This window comes from Cuculus canorus, chromosome 12 (genome assembly GCF_017976375.1).
Source record: "Cuculus canorus isolate bCucCan1 chromosome 12, bCucCan1.pri, whole genome shotgun sequence".
Lineage (NCBI taxonomy): Eukaryota > Metazoa > Chordata > Aves > Cuculiformes > Cuculidae > Cuculus > Cuculus canorus.
Window position 1 is genome coordinate 13094910 of NC_071412.1, and position 20664 is coordinate 13115573.

The 20664-nt window shown below is 37.8% G+C and overlaps 1 protein-coding gene across 4 annotated transcripts in view; it reads left to right on the forward strand.

Moving 5' to 3' along the window:
- ASB7 (ankyrin repeat and SOCS box containing 7) overlaps positions 1-20664 on the forward strand; it is a 30705-nt gene that overhangs the window by 2045 nt on the left and 7996 nt on the right. For 2 of the 4 annotated variants that reach the window (XM_054077724.1, XM_054077727.1), the window contains exons 3-6: positions 4146-4242; positions 6287-6552; positions 7429-7689; positions 14601-15206. In XM_054077724.1, coding sequence (XP_053933699.1) covers positions 7479-7689; positions 14601-15206 — 817 coding nt within the window. In that variant the 5' untranslated portion in view covers positions 4146-4242; positions 6287-6552; positions 7429-7478. The remainder of the gene's footprint in view (positions 1-4145; positions 4243-6286; positions 6553-7428; positions 7690-14600; positions 15207-20664) is intronic. The other 2 variants (XM_054077726.1, XM_054077725.1) reach the window with 2 other exon arrangements.

A 20664-nucleotide genomic window follows, 5' to 3' on the forward strand; every position in this document is an offset into this window, starting at 1 on the left:
AAGGGATGGATCATTTTTTCTGATAAAGGTGTTTTTAGTATATGATCAAGAATAGCTGCTATATGTCAAAGATTAAATAGAATATCCCCCTCTTGGTGTCGAAGTCGTAAGACCTTTGGAATTTATTCAGGAAAGGGAATGGAAGTTTTCACTGGATTTGTGGAGCTCCTTCCTAATGTGAAATGCCAGTGCAACAAAGTTTGATTCAGATGCAGACACTGGAATTGAGTTCACAGGAATGGGGGTATTAGCTTCTGGCAGAAATTTGCACATGGTCAGAACAAGGAACAGAGATAAACGATGTGCTGAAGTCCTGCTCTTGGTCACTGGAAGTGATGCAGCATGTTGCTAGTGTAGCTCACCCCTTAGACAAAGTTGCACATCTTTTTTTTTTTAATCTTTAGGCTATGTACTCATTTTGGTTTTGTTTTGCCTTATTGTGCATTCTGAGCTCTTAAAGGAAACGTGCTGTCTGAAAGGCCGGTTCCAGCATTTGCTTACAGAATGATACTATTGCAGTGAAAAAACTTACTTCATCTGCTGAAGTCATCCAGTGATTTTTGTCTGCTTGGATTCTTTTGGGCTATATTAAAAGGAGATACAGGGTATAAACATATCTTGTCGAGGCTGTTAAATGAAATAAACTCTACAAGCAGTGCTCACTTTGTTCATCAGCTGTGCTGCGACTATTAGGGCTTAAACGTCTGCTTTAATGTGGTTTGAACTAGCCATTGTTTTCTGCTTCTGTCATTCTATGCAATATTGGTGCTTGGATTCTTTAATGATAGCAAGTTGTGTTAAAATATACAAGTCTTATACATTAGTGCTTGCTACAAATTATTACTTACTTCTAAGGCTCTTTATTCTGACTTTTAGCATTTAAAACTTAGTAACAGCACCACTGAAAGTTAGAAGAGAGATTGTGTTTTCTGCTTGGTACGTAAGGATCTTCAAGCATGCTGCAGAGCACAAGCTCCCTGCAGTTTGTCAGCACGCATCTTGAGGGAGGAGAGTTGTGGCTGTGCAAACCTGATGCAGTGTTCTCTACTGAAAAAGATCTGTAAGGCTTGCTATATCATTAGCACTGAGGTCCTTGATTTGGAAGGATTTGCAGTGTTTTCTTCACTGGGCTCTGCTTGTGGTTAAGGCTGCCAGTGTAAGGGTGGAAATTTTGAGAATGGTTAATAGCTGATGGTGTTAGCAGTGAAGGTAACCTGAAGGTGAGGTTATTTCTTTTCCTCTCCAATTTGCCCACCTGAAGTTACTTGAGCTGAGTGATTTCACTAATTCTCCATCAAGCCCAAAAGTCAGGCCTCGCAGCCTCTCTGTGAAATGGGTAATAGTTGGTAAAATGATACCTCTTGTGCTTCAGTTTCAGCCACCTGCAGAATGTAAGACAGCTGCTGCTTATTAGTATATAACAACACCAGGCAGCATCAGACGGTGCTGTGAACACCCGAAGCTGATGGAGGACTTCTGGATTAACGCTTTTAGTTATTTTAAGTTTAGTGTGTCCAAGCTATGAGATGGCATTACAGAAGCTGTGATGAGAAATGTGTAACTTTTAATGACTGCTTATGAAGAGTGCAGGCTTCTTTCCTTTGAAGTAGCAGTTCCTCGTGGTGCTTTGGATTCATGCACTGTGAACTCATTGCTTTCAGACCCAGCAGTTCTCATGTTTGCTTGGTGATTTTCACCTCAGCCCCTTGGATTCCTTGCCTGATGTCTGTCTGGGATGTAGCGTAGAACATCTAGTAGAAAAATACACTTAGGATTATAAGGCTGTGTGAAGTTTTAGTATTTCACATGTTATTTGCAAACTTTGGTTGTCATATGAGAACACAAATTTTAATAGGATTGTTTGCCTTATTCTCTTATCTGAAGAACTGAAATAGGAAACTGAGTAGCATATGAAGATGATGGTCAAGTTTAGTTTCTTTCTCAAACACGTATTGACCATTTTCAAAATGCTATTTGAGTCTGGACACATTTAGTTTGTTTGAGTTTTGAAATGGGTTGGAGAAGTGAGTTGTGAGAATAAGGAATGCTAAAGTGATTATCCTTATTCCACAGGGCTTTGTTTTGTTTATTTGATTTAAGTGCCTTAGAATATTTGACCAACGACAACTAGGCTCTGCACTGATTAGGTCTGTACTAGATATTAAATGTCATGTGTAATGGTACACTTTCCTTATTAGGATAAGATCAGTAAATTATGGTCCTTATTCTTGCTCTTGGATCTTAGGGCTTAGGAATCAGGCCTGTCTGTTAGGCCATCTGAATGAGCAAAATACTGTGTTATAAGGTCTTGCTTTTAGTACCTTGAACTTTCTTTAAATAAGTATATACTTATGTCAGAATTAATTTCCCGCATCTTGTTTGCAGTGACTTTAATGAAGTGACACTTTGATATAGAGAAGTCTAAGATCTCTTTGACAGCATGAGACATTATCAATAGATAATGAAGATATTTGTCTCATATTTTTTTAGTGTGCTACTTCTACTACAATTATAAGTATTTTAAGCAAACTTTAAGTCATTGAGTAAGTGAGCTTTATTTTTGCTAAGTATGACTTCTTTTTATTAAAGTTGCAGATCTTACTCTTGCCATATGCAGCTAATTTTCCTTTGGGGGGAAAAAGCTTGTTACTTTTTTAGTGGAGCAATCTGTTACCTTGTCTGTAGTCTGTGAAGTCAGTGCAATTCTCATTTGCATCAGCTAATAAAAAATGTGTGGGTTTTAAAGTGAAAATCATGCAAAAATTAAAAAAAAAAAGGTGAACTAACAACTGATCATCTATGCAAAAAAACAAGGCTAGAAATGTGATCAAATTAGGTCATGGCAGTGCAATTTTGTGCAGGGCTGTGAGCATATCTGCAGACCTTGTATGTTTTATCTGCGGAAGCAAAGCTCTTGGAAAATGTGTATGAGAGGGATGAAGAGAGCTTTTTTCATCCTCCTCTTAACTATCATTGGGAAAAAGCAAGATTTTATATTGCATTAAGTGACGGGAATTTTAACTTAAGCTAAAAGCTGCACTGTCCTTATAATTGTTCTGGTGCGACCAATTTGCAGAAGAAACAAGTCACATCTGGGTTTGTGTGATCTGCTATACAATGAAGTAATTAATGCTTTATTATTCATTATATTATTGCAGTGCTTACATGTGATAAGGGGTCCTGTTGTGAGAAGCTTGCAGCCAGAGTGAACAAAAGGTCAGATAGAGGTGTACAAAGAATTAATGAAATAACATTGATGAGTACGGGCCCTCAGCAGTGCTGTGAGAAGTGTTAAGACGTTGGGACTGATCCTGTTCACTGCAGGAGACAAGGAAGGTGGATAAGGAGTCCTAGTCTGAAGGAGGAAACTGGGTAGGGATTGGAAGTGGCTTTCAGTAAACTTTGATACTAAAAGGTTAGTTATATATGAAGAAGAGGGTGAAGATGCTTGAGGTGGTAGGTATTGGTTGTATTATGCGGGTATCTTTACCTGTTTGTGAAGTGTAGGGTGTGTTAGCCTGATCCATCGTGTGAAACAACTGTCTGGTGGTGCTGGAGTCTAGTTGAAGGACAGAGAAGTCAATGCTCTATGTTGTCAGGTCTTACACTTTAGATAGGGAAGCGCAGATGGGTTGGAAATTTAAACAAATTAAAAAAAAAACAAACAAAAAAAAAACCAACAAAGCCCACAAACAAACAAACCGCAAAAATGGGTCAGGAGGAACTAAGTGGATCCGAAAGCTTTTTCCTGGGATCTGCCTCCCGCAAGGAGATATTGAGCAGTCAGGTAGAAATACCAACTGTAACCTTCACATCCATTTTTGTTCCATGGCAAGAGCAGATACGTAGTCTTTAGGGAAGAGTTTATACCATTTCCTCAAGATTTATTCCAGAGAAGAAGCGCATCTCTCACTTCTTTTGTCTTCTATAAAATATTCTCTGTAGCCTTTTCCTTATCTGGCAGAAGCAAACTCTCCCCACCCTGAACTCTAGAGAACTGTCTGATAATGAAAGAAAACGCACTTCAGGGCCTTTTCTGATGTAATTGCATTAAAAAGTAGCATTCCAGCATAGGTACAGAGTGAAATAAGTAGACCTCTCTCTTTTACTCTTTGCAACTAATAAGAAATATCATTTTTTTTAAGGGGTAGCAGGTTTTGACACATGTGGGCACCCAAGATTATGAATAGTGAAGACAATGAAGAGTGGGACATCCATCAAAGAGTGACAGCCTCTCATAAGGTAATTCAGGAACATGTTGTATTTATCCTGTTGTACTTGCAAAATCAATTAAGTAGTGGTAGTTGTCCTCTGTTTTCATGGCACTATACAATCATTATAACCAAGGTAGGTTTGTTCTCCCTCTACGTCGTGGCTATTTTTTTCTTTCATGCAGAAAGCCAATACGTAGCAATACAAATGCATACCGCGTTCTGAACAAGATTGATTACAGTTGCATAACATTAAATATTAAGTGCCAAATGGCAAATGAGTTCCAGTAGTTTTCCTCCAAAGATTGATGGTGTAAATGGGGATTTGCAAACAGGAATTTTAAATGATCTATGGAGCAGAAGTGGAAGTGTTTTCAAAGCTAGTGTGTACCTAGAATGATTCTGAAACCTTTAATGTTAGCTAAGTATTCTTGCAATTTGAATTTCATTGCTTGCCAGAGGAGTGAGATAGAGCAGGTATTTACAGAAACTGTGCAAGTGATAAAAGGAGTTGCTTATGTCTGACTTTGTCTTCTGCTTTGTATGTTTTAGTACTTTCGTACTTTAGCACTAGCTAATTTGAATAAGCTCTGCTAGTCACATACAACATATGGAGCTAGTGCCAACTTTTTATAATGCTGCGTTACAGATATACCCACCAGCTGAGAAGTGTGATATAAAGAGCTTTGCTTTTCCTTAAGCAACTCTCTTTATAGATGGGGACATTGCTGTCCCCTTAAATGAGAAATCCCATTTCTCTTTATCTCTTTAGTCACCCTATCTCTTTCTTAGCATTTTGAGCATCTAGTTTGACCTTAATTTTCAGGATCACTTGATCTTGCAAGTATTAGCCCTTTGCAAGAAAGGACTGTAAAAATGGAAGTAGAAAATTTGTTTATATTTTCTTTTGATCAGATAGTTTCAGATAAAAGTTTTCAAATCTTGTTTATGTACATGTTGAGGAAGTAGAGCCAGAGGGGCAGTGGGTTTTTTTGAAGGATCTCCCCTAGCTCATACTTCTCACTCAGGTTCTGGTATCAGTTTTCATCTGTAAATCCAGACAAAGATCTTTTTCTTGTAGTTGGAATTTCATTAACAGTACTATTAGTGGTGTGATCCAGAATGAAGTCAAGCTCCCTCTCTTATAGGTAAGCATGTTCTGAAGTGCTAATTGGAGTTTAGAAAAGAGCTTAGCAAAAGCTTATTAGGGTCAATAGAAGTACTTCCATTGTCATCAGATTAACTAAGTTTGATTTGGGACTCTGCTGCAAAAGCTGAACTATTAAGTTAGCAGTTGCAGTTTTGTAAATCCCATTTTCTTCCAGTGTCAGATAATGGAGTTCATACTATAAAATAAAACAAAGCCAGTATCTAAGCCATGTATAACTTATTGAGCTGAAAAGTCATCTTTCATAACCCTGTGCTGAAATAGTGATTGTTGGCATACATGGTAAGTTGAAGCATTTATAAATGTCAAAGACAGGCATTTGCTGTGTGTAAGTAGGGTCATTGTAGCTACCTGTTAATTATGAGTTTATATCTCTCAGAGAAGCAGGTAAATAACTTCTTTGCAATGGGCACAGCTAGGTTATAGAAAAGCGAACAGGTATCTGCCTTTATATGAAAAGATGGCTGTGATGGATGTTTTCACTCTCCTCTTGTCTGTGTGTAGATCTGGATCACAGGAAAGCAAGTGCCCAGTGGGATACAGGGAGATATTGCAATGTCTTTTGAGTGACCTATGAATCATGAGGATGTGGAAATCCTTATGATATTTACGTAAAAGAAGGTTTAGGTGGTGATGTGGGTTGACATCCTAATAAAACAAGGTTGCTGTGAATTGAAAATTAGTTTTAAGTAAAACTTTTTAATCTTTAAAACTTGTCCTTGTACTTTAATTTTTATTAACTTTACAGGAGTCTAAATATACTTTTCTTTCTCTTTTTCTTTCTTCTAGTTCTGCATTAATATCCATTGCAAGAGTTCTTGAGTGTTTTCCAAGACACATGTTGCTCAGCATTGTCTTTCTGATACTTTCTCTTATTCTTTTTTTCTGATCTTCCTTTCCATTCTAGGAATACCTGTTAATGGGATATGATACACAATGTATGTGAAAATATAAACACTTAACAGACTTCGTGTACTGTGGAAGAATCCCTAAATACCTGTGTTTTTTTTCTTGTCCCCATCTGGGTAGCAAGTAGAACTGGAGATGAGTACTTTTCTAACAGAGCACGGACTACAGTACTCCTTTCTTTCCCGATGTATGCTTGCACCTAGACTCTCTTACAGTGGCTATTTTAGATAGCCTTTTGGCCCAGCTTTCATATCCTGTATCAAGGTAATTATAAATTGAATTGTTCTGGTGTATATCCTTGTGGTGTTTGATAGAGCTATATTAACTGCACTTAGGTCTTTTGGGGGCTTGTACATTATCGTCTTTGTGTTTGATGTTTGGAATACAGAGGTTCTTTGCAGTCTTCATGGTCTAATAAAGAAGTCCCAAAACAAAATACAGGAACTATTTTTTTTTTTAAGAAAAAGAAAATAAAGGAAAGAAAACTAAAGTTTTCAATTTCAATTTGAACATTAGTGTTACTAATATTCATGTGCAGTAGGTCACAGAAGAAGATTGTATTAGTAAGATGAAAATATTTTCACTGAAGTTTAGAGGTGATGTATTTCTAGAAAGAAAAAGAATATCATAGTTAATTGCTCTAGCAATGCAGTGCTGTTTCATGCAACAGTTTAGTCAGTATCTGGAATTAGTGATATTAACCATGTTGTGATTTTTTTTTTTTTTTTTTAAATGAATGTTGGGTTCAGGTATGTGGTTTAATAGTGGACAAGCACAGTTGGACTCTATCTCAAAGGTCTTTTCTAACCAAGCAATTCGATGATTCTGGAGATTCTTCATTTACCTTATTGCTCAGATGTTTTTAATTGTAGGCTGTGGTTTGATGCTGTAATGTCAAAAGAAAATATTTAATATTTATAATGTGTCAGTGTCCTTTTCTTTTGCAGTTTGGTGATGTGAACCATGTACTATGGTCATACTAGCAACAGTGAGATTCTTGGGCTTTTTATGCTATGTATAAAATGACTTTGTGTATGGAGAGTAGATCTTAGCTTTCCTTTTCAGCAGTACTGACTTCTTTTCTAGGCATCTCTTTCCTAGTCCTAATTGTAATTTATTCGTGCTTTATTTTGGTTCAAGGTGACCAGTGTGACCTCATGACGCTTCTGTAAAAGCCAGATTCAGCTAGGATGTTACACCATCACTGTCGGAGAAACCCTGAGCTACAGGAGGAGTTGCAGATTCAGGCTGCCGTTGCTGCTGGCGATGTTCACACCGTGCGCAAGATGCTGGAGCAAGGATATTCACCCAATGGTCGAGATGCCAATGGCTGGACCTTGCTTCATTTCTCTGCAGCAAGAGGGAAAGAGAGATGTGTCCGTGTTTTTCTTGAACACGGAGGTGAGTTGCCTAGAGAGAAAAATCTTAATAATTGTCTCACAGCTTTGTATCCCAATTTCCATTATAGGGCTTTCCAGCACCGGTTAGGAATCAGACTACCTCTGATCTTTTTTCTTTCTTTGGAGTAGTGCTTCAGTTCTGTTTCCATCTGACACGCATACTTTGTGAGTGAGGTAGTAGATATAAAGCTAATTTTAATACCTTACTTTTTTTCGGAATAGCCTAGGAATTGTTAAAAGAATGAATAAGCTTTATGAAAAGAGAGTGGAAGGGCTCATTATAAAATTAAATGCACTTACTATAGGCTTCTCTTCTCTCTCAGGGGTTATTATTAGAGGAAGGCAGGTCCTTGAGTTGAGTTCCTACGGAAATTTGTTTCATAATTCTCGAGTAAGTTAATGAGTCGTGTTGAAGACTACATTTTCTTAGAGGCTTTAACCTAGTCTATTAAAAGAGTCCCCCTTTGCGTAGGGACTTTAGTATCAGCTAGTCCAGTTGAGTTTAGACCTCTGCATCTGTCCATAGTGAAGTCTTTTTTCAAGAACCAGTTGAGTTTTGTTAATTTAGGTGATAGACTCACTTGGTGATGATGATTACCAGTCAGATGGTACAGCCAGGATTACATTTTGCTATAGCTTCTTTCAGGGCTGCCTGAAGTTTTAGAAATGCGTGGTCTTACTCTTTTAATGCGACACCGGAGAGGAAGAATAAAAAACACTAGATGTTCTCCACCTTCTGGTTAGTGCTTTTAAAGAACAGCATCCTATATTCTAGCACTGGTACTATCAAGTGAGTTACGAACTAAGATGTTTTCAGTCCCTAGGAAACCGTAATTATCTTTTTGATGTTTTGTTTGGGGCTCTATGGGCTCCTTGTGTATTGCAGTATTTGTCAGAGGTATGGATCACCCTTAAAACTCAATGGCGTTAATAGTCTGTGGTATTTGCACAATTAATGGCATGTTCTTTAGGAGCAGTGGTAAAATACAGCTTGAACAGCTGGATCCTGTTGATATACCTGCTACAGATGCTAACCGTGTAATACTGGCAGACTCTCATATACTTATTAGAAGAGGGGCAAGAGCTACTAAATTGCATTAATAACTAACTAAATTCTACTTTTTAAATATAAATAATATACATGGATAATCTCACACCTTCAATTTTGTAATTTAAAACTTTCGGGCTGTAAGTCTTGAAATATGTTGGTTTTAACTCTGTAAACTTGAAGGTGATGTAAAAAAAAAACCCAAACCCTTATGTATTCCTCTGTACCTTCATTGTATGGGGTTTGGTATTAAATAGCTGCTGATTCAGTGTTTTGCTTTCTATTTTTGTTGTTACTCTTTCCTGTATGAAGTACCAGCTGAATCTGATGCCTCATGAAAACTGCCTGTAATGAAACATCCTTGTTCTGGAAGCGGTATAGCATTTAATCACCGGGACTAGAAAGTTGAGTAACGAATAGTGTGAGGGTTAGTCATCTGCGGCAGCGTTTCTGTAGCTGAGCCTCACTTCAGAAAACTGGCACTGTTCTGTGCCTTGCCTTGTTTTCCTTCAAAACAGAGGCATAAAACTTAATGAGTCTTTAAAACATAATAATGTTACAAATGAGCTATTAAGCAGTGAATGAGCTGACTTTTAAAAGCTGTGTTAATCATGCCTGCCTCATTAGTGAAAGGTTTGTATCTACCCTTCTTCACCAGGTCTCCACCTTCCTCCCTCTCAAGAATTGGATTATTTTGATGTTGGTGCTTAATCCCTGTGGACCAAAATTGTATTGGGGTGAAGGAAAAAGTAATTTTTGGTGTGACTCTTACAGTAAATAGGGTATTGAACTGACTATATATATTAGTCAGAAGATGGTTAGCGGGAGTGGTTGGATTCTGGAGGAAAGAAAGAACTGAGATGTTAACAGGAAGGAAGGGGCAATGGGTGGTAGTTGTTGCTGTCTAGAAGTGTGATGAAGCTTATAGTACAGGAATTAAAACCGTACTGGGCTGTCACTGAGGGTGGAGTGCTATGCCTCAGATCGGAGGTGCTAGAAGACTACTGATGTAGTCTTGTATGGTAGTGGGATGGAGGTGGAGTTTGTTTTAAGAGGGAATCTGGTTATGGACCTGGAAATAAAAGGTAGCTGCTTATGGGAGTCATGGCCTGGCTGTATTCTGCTTTTGCTTTTTCTCCTTTTCCATCATTGCTCACCAGCTTTCCATTGATGGAAAGAGCCAGAGGACACCATTGTGTATGCAGATTGAGTGGTTTGAGTGGAGGTGATGGAATGGGAGGAAGCTTTTTATTAATCTGCTGAGTAAGTAGACACAGATAGATGGGGAAAATGAATTAAAAAACCCAGTCTAGCCTTAAGGATGAAGCCAGCAGAAATACCAACTAGATGCAGAGGTAATAGGTCAGATAATAGATATTCTTTAGCAAGTGATGAAATGCATAAAGTTTATCAGAACCATGGTGAAACTCAGTTTTAATGAAAAATAGTGAATTTGACTTTCTTAGTGTATTCGTCTCATTTTAATAAAGAGAAGGTTCTGTGAAGCCAGCTCTTTCCATCTATAGAAACAGTCACAAAGCAGAGCAGGAAAGCAACACAAGAACAGGGAGTTTAGTTTTCAATAACCTTGGGGTTTTTTTGGTAACAAATCTTTTTTCTCCTTTGGTATACTTTTTTTTTTTACCTTCAAAATGACATATTGAGACAGATAATCCAGTGCTGGACAAGATCTGTGTTATATTAATCCCCAGCCACCACTGTTAGCTTTACAAGCAGCTAAAGTCTTGAAAGTGCATAGTTGTTAGCTGTTCTTTGGCAGTATCTCCTCAATAGTAATTGAGCAGGACAATTTCTGGTGAAGAAATGATTCACTAAAGCTCCTGGAAATTGAAGAGTACTCCAGTTCCTGGAGGGAAGTAGCCAAAGAGATGTATTTATTTATTTTTAGTCTTGGCTGCAAGGTATCTAAATTTTAGTGAGGTCAGGCAGAATCTGGGAGAAAATTGAGAATGCCAAATGCTCATCCCCCTAAACCAGGTCATAAAGTGTTTCTGTGTCTGAACAGTAATGCTTTCCTGGAGGTCTTTTGTATCAATGTTGCCCTAGAACATTCAGAACAGAAGCTGTATGTTAGCCATGTTTCTAAACCTTGTGGTCAGAATTAAGCCCTGTTTGGGGGAAGCGAGCCTGAAGTAATAGAAGTACTTTATGAAGCCAGAAGTGTTGCTTCCCAGCTTAGACTGTGATAGAGTGACCTAATGAAGGCATTGTGAGAGGAGGGAAACTGTCTCAGTGAGCTGTAAATTGAAACTCTAAAATATTAAACTCTCGCTTAGGAATCTCCATATCCTCTAGAGTACGGTATTAGTCTCATCAACAGCAGAGTCCAAGTGACTGGGTTAGGTGCCCAACTTTAACATGAAGCAAAATAATCTGAATGTGATTGTGTTGCAGGTTTTCCAATCTCAAGTGAAATTGATTGCAGCAGTTTGGTACCTTCAATAGGCGGTTCAAGATTTATATCACTGTATTACGCCCTATATTTAAGAACACTAGAGGTGACCAAATGCAGCTGTTTGTACTTCCAGATTTTGCTCTCTGCAAATTAATGGGAAGCTTGGAAAGAAATAATACTAGTTGTTTGACACTCAGGATGGGGTCAAGATAAAAAAAATGCTGGCAAGTGCTGGCTTCATCCCTAGTTAAATACACTTCTACCAGGTGCTTTTTTTTACACTCCACTGCAGATTCTGGAAGGTAAACTGAGAATCATTCCCAGTTCATTTCTACTTTGCTTGTGTTCCAGGGGGACAGAGTTAACTTTACAACATGATGCCAGTTCTGAAGCCTTCTAAAACAAACAAGCAAAAAAAAACCCACTGCAACCCAAGTTCTTAAGACAACATGAGTTTTGTAGCATTACTTTTGTTAACACCGGAACTAAAGGGATGGAAATCGTATGCAATGTAATGCAGATGCTACATCTACTAAAAGCCCTTGTGAAGTTCAAAAGCTTTCCAGGAGATGGCAGCAAGACATTGACTGGATGGCAATAGGCGTTTGGTCCTGTTAAAATTGGTTTCCTAGTGAAAGGGGAGACTAGTGCTGTTAGCTCACTAGAAGCCCATAGTTTTAATGGAATTTACAATATTTTTATCATGAGGATTTGCTGCTGAGTTTACTTTTGGAAGGTTGGTTGGTTGTATTGCCTGGTTGCCCAGCTGACAGGCTTATTTTCCTTTTCTTGTTGAGACACTTCTCTTAAGTGACTTAGTATTTTTCTGGCTCACTTTAGTAGTCAAAAGCAATGAAATCTGTAAAAAGTAGGGAAGGCTTGGAAAGGTACTTAAAACTGTAGGTAAAGAGCATCCTTATGCTCTAAGTAAATTGTTGGGTTTCAATTACAACTTGTATAAAAACGCACATACTTGCATACACAAAAGTTGGGGTGTATCTGATTCAATTTAGAAGTAGCATAGACTAGGTAGGCTAGCAGCGATATCCTGCACCTCAGTTGTGGGGTAGAAATGACTGACCTGCATGCCCTGTGCAGCATGGAAGAGAGAAGGCACAACAGGAATTATTGTTTTTTTTCAAAGTGTTTTTTGTGGAAAATGGCCCTGGCTGCTGTTGTCACCTTTCCATTATATCCGCCTTTCTCCCTAATTCTGCTTCTCAAAATGTATTATCCCTCTGCATCTTAGTTCTCATGCTTATGCTACTCGTTCTGTTTATCACTGCTCGGGAGATAATGTAGAATAGTCTGAGCAGTGTGAAGGAGGAGTGTGGGAGCAAGCAAACATTGCTTTGAAATAGTATCTTTGTCTTTAATGACTTTGTGGGTTGTACTGATTCTTTGCTATATTTTGGCCGTCATCGTAGTGCAGGTTAGGAACCACTGATTCAGTCACTGACTTAATTTTCCTGCTAGCTCGTGGATGCTTCCTCCATGACTTGAACTCAGGTCAGTGTAACTTTACAGAGTGCCGAAACTTCAGCTTTTCACTGAAGACTAAGAAGGCTGTCACTGCTAGGGGACTAAACTTTCCTTAAGCTTTCTCTTGTTACTTTCTCTCCTTATTTCTATATTCCTGTTCTATGAACTAGGGGCAGTTCTCACATTTTATTTCTGTGTGTGGTCAGGCTGTGTTTATCTGTGTGTTGGGTTTTTGGTTTTCTGTTTTCCTCTTCTCAGTCTTCACTTTGCTGCATTTTGAAATGTCCTTAGAGTTGCTGGGTCACCTTTGCAGCTGTATTCTGTACTCTTTCCTCCCAGAGACTTTATTTTGGTATGATGCCTACCTCTCTGTGTTATCTGGATGTGGTCACAGTAGATCTATATTGTTAGTCCTGTTGTTTTGTGCCAGCACCTTTGTGTTTTAAGACTAAACTGGCTTGCAATTCACATTGTATTGTGAACTTAACTTAGAGCAAGTCTGAATTTTGAGAACCAAAATGGCATCTCCCATCCTCTTCTCTCATGTTTGAGTGTGGTGGCAACTGGGCAGAAAACTCTGCCCTCTCTACGTGGGACAGGAGAGAAAGTGTTCCTCTTGAGGCATGTTTGTGAGCGTTGGGTCTTCATAGCCTTCAGCCAAGTTTGTTCTAAACCTGTGTGGTCAGTGTCCTATTCCTCCTACCCCAGACTATTGCTAATTTCCTTTTAAGTGCAGTACATATAAATGAGGAAAATAATGAATTCAGTGTGCCAGGATTCAAGGATAGGGCTCTCAAGGTCATGGAAGGTGGACAGATACCCTTACGCTTGTCTGATCCTAGGATGGATATCCTTTGTGCACAAACGTTTTGTGGTTACAGAGCAGGAAACAACACAAGCAGCTGTGAAGGACAGACCCCAGCAGTTGTTTCAATTGATAGATTATGGAAAACACATCGGCTTAGGGCCAGTGTCTTGTGCAGGTAGTATCTGTCCTTGCCAGCTAGGACACTTTGGTTAGGAAAGTGGCTCAAGCTTCCAAACTATAGTTTGTACCTTTCAGTGTCCAAAAGGCAGCATCTACGGGTGGTGGGAGAAGAAACCTCACAGCCTGGCTTGTTCTCTAGCTAAGAAATGGTAACGAGGCAGGCACTTTTCCTTCAGTAATTAATTTGGTACACAGGAATAGTTGCTTGCTTTACAGGTTTGGGCATCCTGAGGAAATTAAGTAAATTGGTTTTTTCAAATTCATAAATCAGACTGAATTTTTGTGCAGAGGGCGAGGGGGGGAATCTGTGTAATCATTTGTATTCTGCACTAACATTTTTCTTTCTTTAAGTGGATGCTTACATTCTTGTAAAATCTTAAATTTTTGCAAAATGATAAATTCAGAACAGATTCATCATCTGTAAACACAGACTTTATCCAGACAATCTAAAACAACATGCATCCTACATGCTTTGGAAATCCTGCAGACCACAGTGAAACATTTTACCTAATACAGCATTACACCCTAAAAACAATACAATGCTGCCAGACCACAAAACATCCGCAATTTGGGACAGCAGATGTTTCTACACATGCTTCTTTTTAAGAGAAAGAAGCAACACAAGGAAAAATAAAAGCTGAACATTGAGAAAGAAATGTAATATTGCAGAGCTGGAGGAAAACTGGATGGACAGAGATTTGAGTAATTAGCCTAAGAGTGCTAGGAAGACGTGGAAAACTTGGTCAAATGGAAACATATGTATATGAAGAAAAAGTATATTTTTGTGTAACTTTCTTTAAAATAGTTTAAGTTTTTCTTAATAGCATGTTCATGAAAGCAAGAGTTAGTTTGAAGTACAAAAAAGATCCTGTCATGCTATGCCTGAAAAGACTAACATTCATCCGTTTGATTATTCTTTTTCAGCACTGGATTACTGTAATGCTTTCTAATTATTTTTTAATTTTATTTTAACTTCAGCTGATCCCACAGTTAAGGACTTAATTGGAGGCTTCACTGCTCTGCATTATGCAGCCATGCATGGCCGAGCGAGGATTGCACGCTTGATGTTGGAATCTGAATATAGAAGTGACATTATTAATGCAAAGAGCAACGATGGTTGGACTCCCCTCCATGTAGCAGCCCACTATGGCAGAGACTCATTTGTCAGACTCCTGTTGGAGTTCAAGGCTGAGGTTGATCCGCTCAGTGATAAAGGTACTACACCGCTTCAGCTGGCCATTATCCGAGAGAGGTCAAGCTGTGTGAAAATCCTTCTGGATCACAATGCCAACATCGACATTCAAAATGGTTTCCTGTTACGATACGCTGTGATCAAAAGCAATCACTCTTACTGCCGCATGTTCCTTCAGAGAGGGGCAGATACAAACTTGGGTCGCTTGGAAGATGGACAGACACCCTTACACTTGTCTGCTCTTAGAGATGATGTGCTTTGTGCACAAATGTTGTATAATTACGGAGCAGACACTAACACAAGGAACTATGAAGGACAGACCCCACTGGCTGTTTCAATAAGTATTTCTGGAAGTAGCCGACCCTGTCTGGATTTCTTACAAGAAGTGACAAGTATGTATGTAAGAGAAGTTAATCAAAGGACACAGTGTCCTCTAAAAGCCTTCTTTGAATTTAGCCCCAGAAAAAAATGCTTCCTCTCTGCCCCTTGGTGCTATTTAAATGCACTAGAAAGTTTTTTGGGAAGGTGAAGGGATTGTGATATGGGGAATCTCTTACTTGGCAAAGGTGCTAATGCTAAGTATATGTTGTTTAAATTAGTTTTGTTTAAATATCTACAGGAAGCATTAGCTTTTTTAAAGTGAACTGTAAAATCTCATTTTATTAATGGCCTTAGCACATAAGATGTTTGGGTTTGGGGGTTTTGTTGTTTGTTTTTTAGTGTCTTTTGCTTTTTTAATCGTCGTGGAAATACTCTGCAGTTGCTGGCTTTCTCATCTGGCATTATGACGGGGGCAGAAAAGAGCTTTTGCTGCTTTGTTTTCTCCATGTTCTCTCTCCCTTTCTCCCCTACACTAGACAACAAAATGGCACAGTTCATTCATGCAGCTTGAAGGGGTATCATGTGCTGTGTAGCTTTGATTTTGTTGGTGTCTTCGAAACATGAGATTTTAACTCATTGTGACTTCTGATACTTAAAAAGAGTATCAGGCTCCTAATATTCTGGTTACTCTTGGTTATCAGTTTTTGGTGTACTGGATCTACTGAAAGTTCTCGTTCCCTCTCTCATTCAACATGGAATGCTTAATAATGTTTCATAATTATAGTATTGCCTAAAGCATTTAGGAATTACTGATTAGCAATTAGCCAGAGTTTGCTAATTCGAACGTATTAAGATGGCCTGATAAATTATCATCCTACTAGGATGGGCTTTGTGCTGCAAAGGATGGGGTATTTTGTGTATCCTTTTTTTCACCTGTAGTTTGGTTTTAATTTTCTTGGATGAGGTAGTTCTTAATGAGAATTCAGCACCCTATATACTCTGTAAAGAAACTGAAACGTAGCGTCAGATGAGAGTGAATCAGCTCAGATCTGCTGTCAGTAGCTGACACAAATAAGCACTTGGAATTTCATTTTTGTTTTAATGATTTGTGGTGTTGTTTTTGCTTTTATCTGAAATCTAAAGAGAATTATTGGAAAAATGATAATAAGAAATACAGGCAACTAATGGGTTTTGTTTTAATTTGTGGATCCCTTCGAATTCCAGTGATTTTCTTTCTGGTTTCCTTTTTGGAAGCCTCTCGCTATATAATAGCGCCATCAAGGATTTATGTAGGTGATATAATATCCAGACCAGCAGGTTTTTTGCAGTCTTAGGACATATCAGTAAGCATGAAGTCTGAGATAGCTGAAGTGCTTCCTTAATATCTAAAGACTAATTCAGGAAGTGGGGAAACTGGTACTGTAACGTACTTTTAGGTTGCAGAATCCATAACCTTAAGATTTTACTGTTAAGTGGAAGTAAATTCTGCTACAAAAAAAAGCAGCTTAAATTTGTGGTTAGTGTAGCAGTGTTGGAACTATCCCGTTTTTGTGCTGATGGAGGGAGAACTGGAAAAGGAGGGGAGGACTAATGCTGACAAAAACACTTCAGCTTTGTACTTCTGAGAAAAATTAATAGGAATATATGTTTACAAACAGCTATAAACAGACTCTGCCCTTATTATAAATATCTAAACGCTGCCTTCTACGGTTTTCATGAGTAATCACTTTAATAAGATGGTGTAGGAGAGATGAAAATGGGTAAAGAGTGAGCCGGGATTTTTGTAGCATAGTTCCCAATTAGATCAGACTGCGTGCGGGGAATTGTTGAAATCTTGTGCTGCTGCACTTTGGGGAAGAATCGTTTCTGAGTCTGTTGCAATCTGTATTTACTAGAAGAAAAATCTATAAAAATTTGAGAGTTCTTCTGGTAGAAGTCTTTCTGAAATTCTCTCTTGTAGTTGGTAACAGTGCCTTGGTTGTAGGGTTAATGGGAATTTCTGGTTTGTTTATTTGAACATTGTACAAAGAGCTTAATATAGAAATCGGCAGCTGTAAATTTTATATGTGCGTCTCAAGTTTTGAAGAGTATATTTGATGGTAAAACAGGAATTAGTTTTTGATAAAGAGGTTTTTTTGGAGCACTTCAGTATAATGCTTCAGTTTTGAGATCTGAACCTCTGTCTTCGGGATTGTCAACAGGTTAAGCTTGGAATACACTAACACAAAACTGAGAGATGCATTTATATAATATATATGAAGACAGAGATGTATACAGGGTTTGGGGGTTTTTTTGGTGACTTGTATGTCTACACAATTAACATGTACACTTATAGTCCTGGGTGGAATGATTTATGCTGAAGCTGAAATTGAATGGGATTTGAGAATATTGAAACTTATAAAAAAAGAATGCTGGAGGTGGGGAAAAATGCAAGAGATGGAAAAATATTTAAAGGTTTAAATTAACTTTAAGATAGTAGAAATTCAATTATGATCTCAAAAAGGGGAATTAAAAAAGCTTGAACCCTTCCCCCTTCCTATAGCTCTCATTTAATTTAATCACCGTGCAGATACCGTAGCGGACAAGAGAGTCTATGACTAGCGATGCGAGCTGCTTGTCTGTGTGGAGGCAAATAGCTAAGTAAATGGATACGGCCACAGCAGTGTAACGTGGCATGTATGTTAACAGGTATCAAAGAACTAATTTCAAATCTGGAACAAGATCTAAAGGTTACCAAACGAATTAAACTACAAATATTTCATCTGCATTCCTTTTATTTAATTTTTCAAAGGGCAAATCTTTGACTTTGACTGGAGTGTAATTTTGTGTTCGGATTTATATAGCACTGTAAATGTGCAGAAAAGCGTAGACAGAAGTCCTGTTAAGGAATTCCTTATATTTTCTTTGTCTCTATTCCTTTGCTAAATAAAAATAACTTTTTCACTAGGATTTTTTTTTTTAATTGGAAGAAAGTTTTAAAAAGAGTCTGCATAATTTAAACTTCTAAGAATACAGAAGTGTCATAGTGAATTTAGTATATTTCGACATATTTATTATGTGGATAATTGCAAAGGAAACAGTATCTTCATGTTTCTTATAACATGGAAGAACTTTACTGCAAGTTTTGACTGCTTCCTTGAGTGCTGCTGGAAATCTTGCACTGGTGAATGTGGTTCGCTTTGTTATCCAGAGTTACACAGGGAATGAGGGCAAGAGGGTTATTTCATAGTTTTCATTTTAGCTGAATCGGTGATAAACAAAACTATCTGCATTGTGTTTACTTTCTGCAGATTGCAAGTATCTGTTTATTGAAGACCAGTATAGTTTTTTTTCATAACTTTATAAAGACGCAGGACTGACTTCTTTCTTTCTAGAAAAGAGGTCAGCTACCTTTGAAATAATTGATTCACTCTCCACCTAGAATTGCCCAGTGTGATATTGAAAAATGTAGCTACTAGCTCAGAGCGCAGTTCATAATTGAGCAGTTGGATCACTTTTATCTGTCTATTTGCAGATATGTATTTTTTTGCATGTGGCATATAAGGTACAGCCACCTCTCGCCCCACGCATTCGCACACCTATGCTGTACTCTGTTATAATGTGAAAATAGTGTAACAATGCATCTTAAACCTGTCTTTATGTTCAGAGCACTTTATTTTTAGAACACAGTAAGTAAACATTTGGTATTGAAATTCTTAGCCAAATTTCCATAGCAATTTCGGTAGGACTGAATTTATAGAAATGTTAGAAAATACTTAAAAAAACCTTACACAAACTTATTCAAATCCTTTTTTCACTGCTAAAAGCACCTGCAATACTTAACGTCGAGCTTCACTGGCATTCTCCTTTTCCACGTATAAATTTTCAATCCAAAATACACTCTTCCTCAGTACATATTTTTTACACCAGAAATACTGAAATTTAATAGACATCTAAAACTCATTGTGGAAAATTATTTTTCAAAGAGCAACGAAAACATGCTTCAAGCTGAAGTATTATGGCAGAGGCACACAGGGCGAAAATTAAACTAGAACTTTTAAAGTTATTTGTATGATATCCAGTTAAAAAGAATTAAAAGCCGTCTTTGTCCTGTTGAGCTCAGTACTGGTTCCAGGAGTTTGTTCACTTTCTCAGTCAACGCTGTCTCTGTATCATTCTCTTTCTCTATAAATTCACCCCTGCGTGTCTTACACATTTCAGATCTGTGGGTTTTTGATACTGTTTTTTTCTGGCACTTTGAATGCTGGAAACTCAAATATGCTCTCTAGTTATTCTGCTGTTGTTTTTTTTACGCAGGAGTACAAGACAATGCATTTCCTAAATTGCTCAGACAGCAAATCCTGTTGCAATGAATGTCAGAATTCCTGTTCAGACACCATTTGCTAGGTGATCGCATCCTTTCAGTATGATCCTATTTGTGCATCCTCATCTGGTTTTCTCGCCTGGTGGATGTGAGTTTGCAGTTGAAAAGTTCAGTTACCTTTTTTTAATCACACGTACACACGGCAATAAAATCTTAACTAAATTTAATTGCTGGCAATAGCCGAGTTCCTTCACAGTTGAGAAAAGAGGTGGATTTCAGAGTTAGCTGCAGATATAAATACTTTCTCCCAGACTCCAGAGGAACTGAGCTGCTGCTGGCGGTCGTCAGCCTCACTTCACCTTTTTTTTTCTTTAATGTTTCACAAAACTTTTAAGTTTCCTTTGTAGCTAAAAAGAAACTACCAAATGGCTTCTTGCTACTGTTTTCAGCCTTTCATAATTCCCAGGAGAGGCAGATAAGCCTTTTTCTAGAGAAATTAATATTGCAGAGAAAGCTGTCTGAAATGGTACTGATGTCATTTTTCTTTTTTTAACTTCTTCAGAAATCGCCTGTCCACTGCAAACCCAAGGACACTGTTTGCTTTTAAAAGTACTTTGTATTTTTAGGAGGTAGAACACTATCAGAAAAGCTTCTCTCAGCCTACAAGTGTATTAATTTCAGTTACTCCTAAGTTTTCTCATGAGTCAGTTCATGATTTTCTTTGCACAGATACTCTTGTAGCTTCAGTGGAGGAAAGCAGTAGGGATTCCCCTTTTCAATTTACAACACTTTTGCTTAAAAGTGAGTGAAAATCCCTAAAAAATCAGTGTTGTCAGAGGTACTAGGGCTAATATTACACCTTAATGATCTTTAAATGTAGATCTTGTAAGATGAATTAGCATTTTATTGTGGACTTGCCGAGCAGTTGTTATGTTGAAATACATTTTTTTTTTTTTTTTTGTGCATTTCCACATGGAATAGCAGAAAAATCTTGAAACTGCAGAGAAGGAAAGGAATTAAGTATTGAGTGGAAATTCAGGATTAATTGTAGTAATTTCTTGCTGCTAAAACATGCTTTTTTTTCCCTCCCTTGCTTTACCAGAGAAGGCCAATCTATTAATAATAATTTGAAGTGTTTGTTTAACTACTTAAGTTCAATAATAATTAATTATTTAAGAGGGAAAAACCCCTCAAACTTACTTCGTTAGCAGTTGAAGAACTGAAAT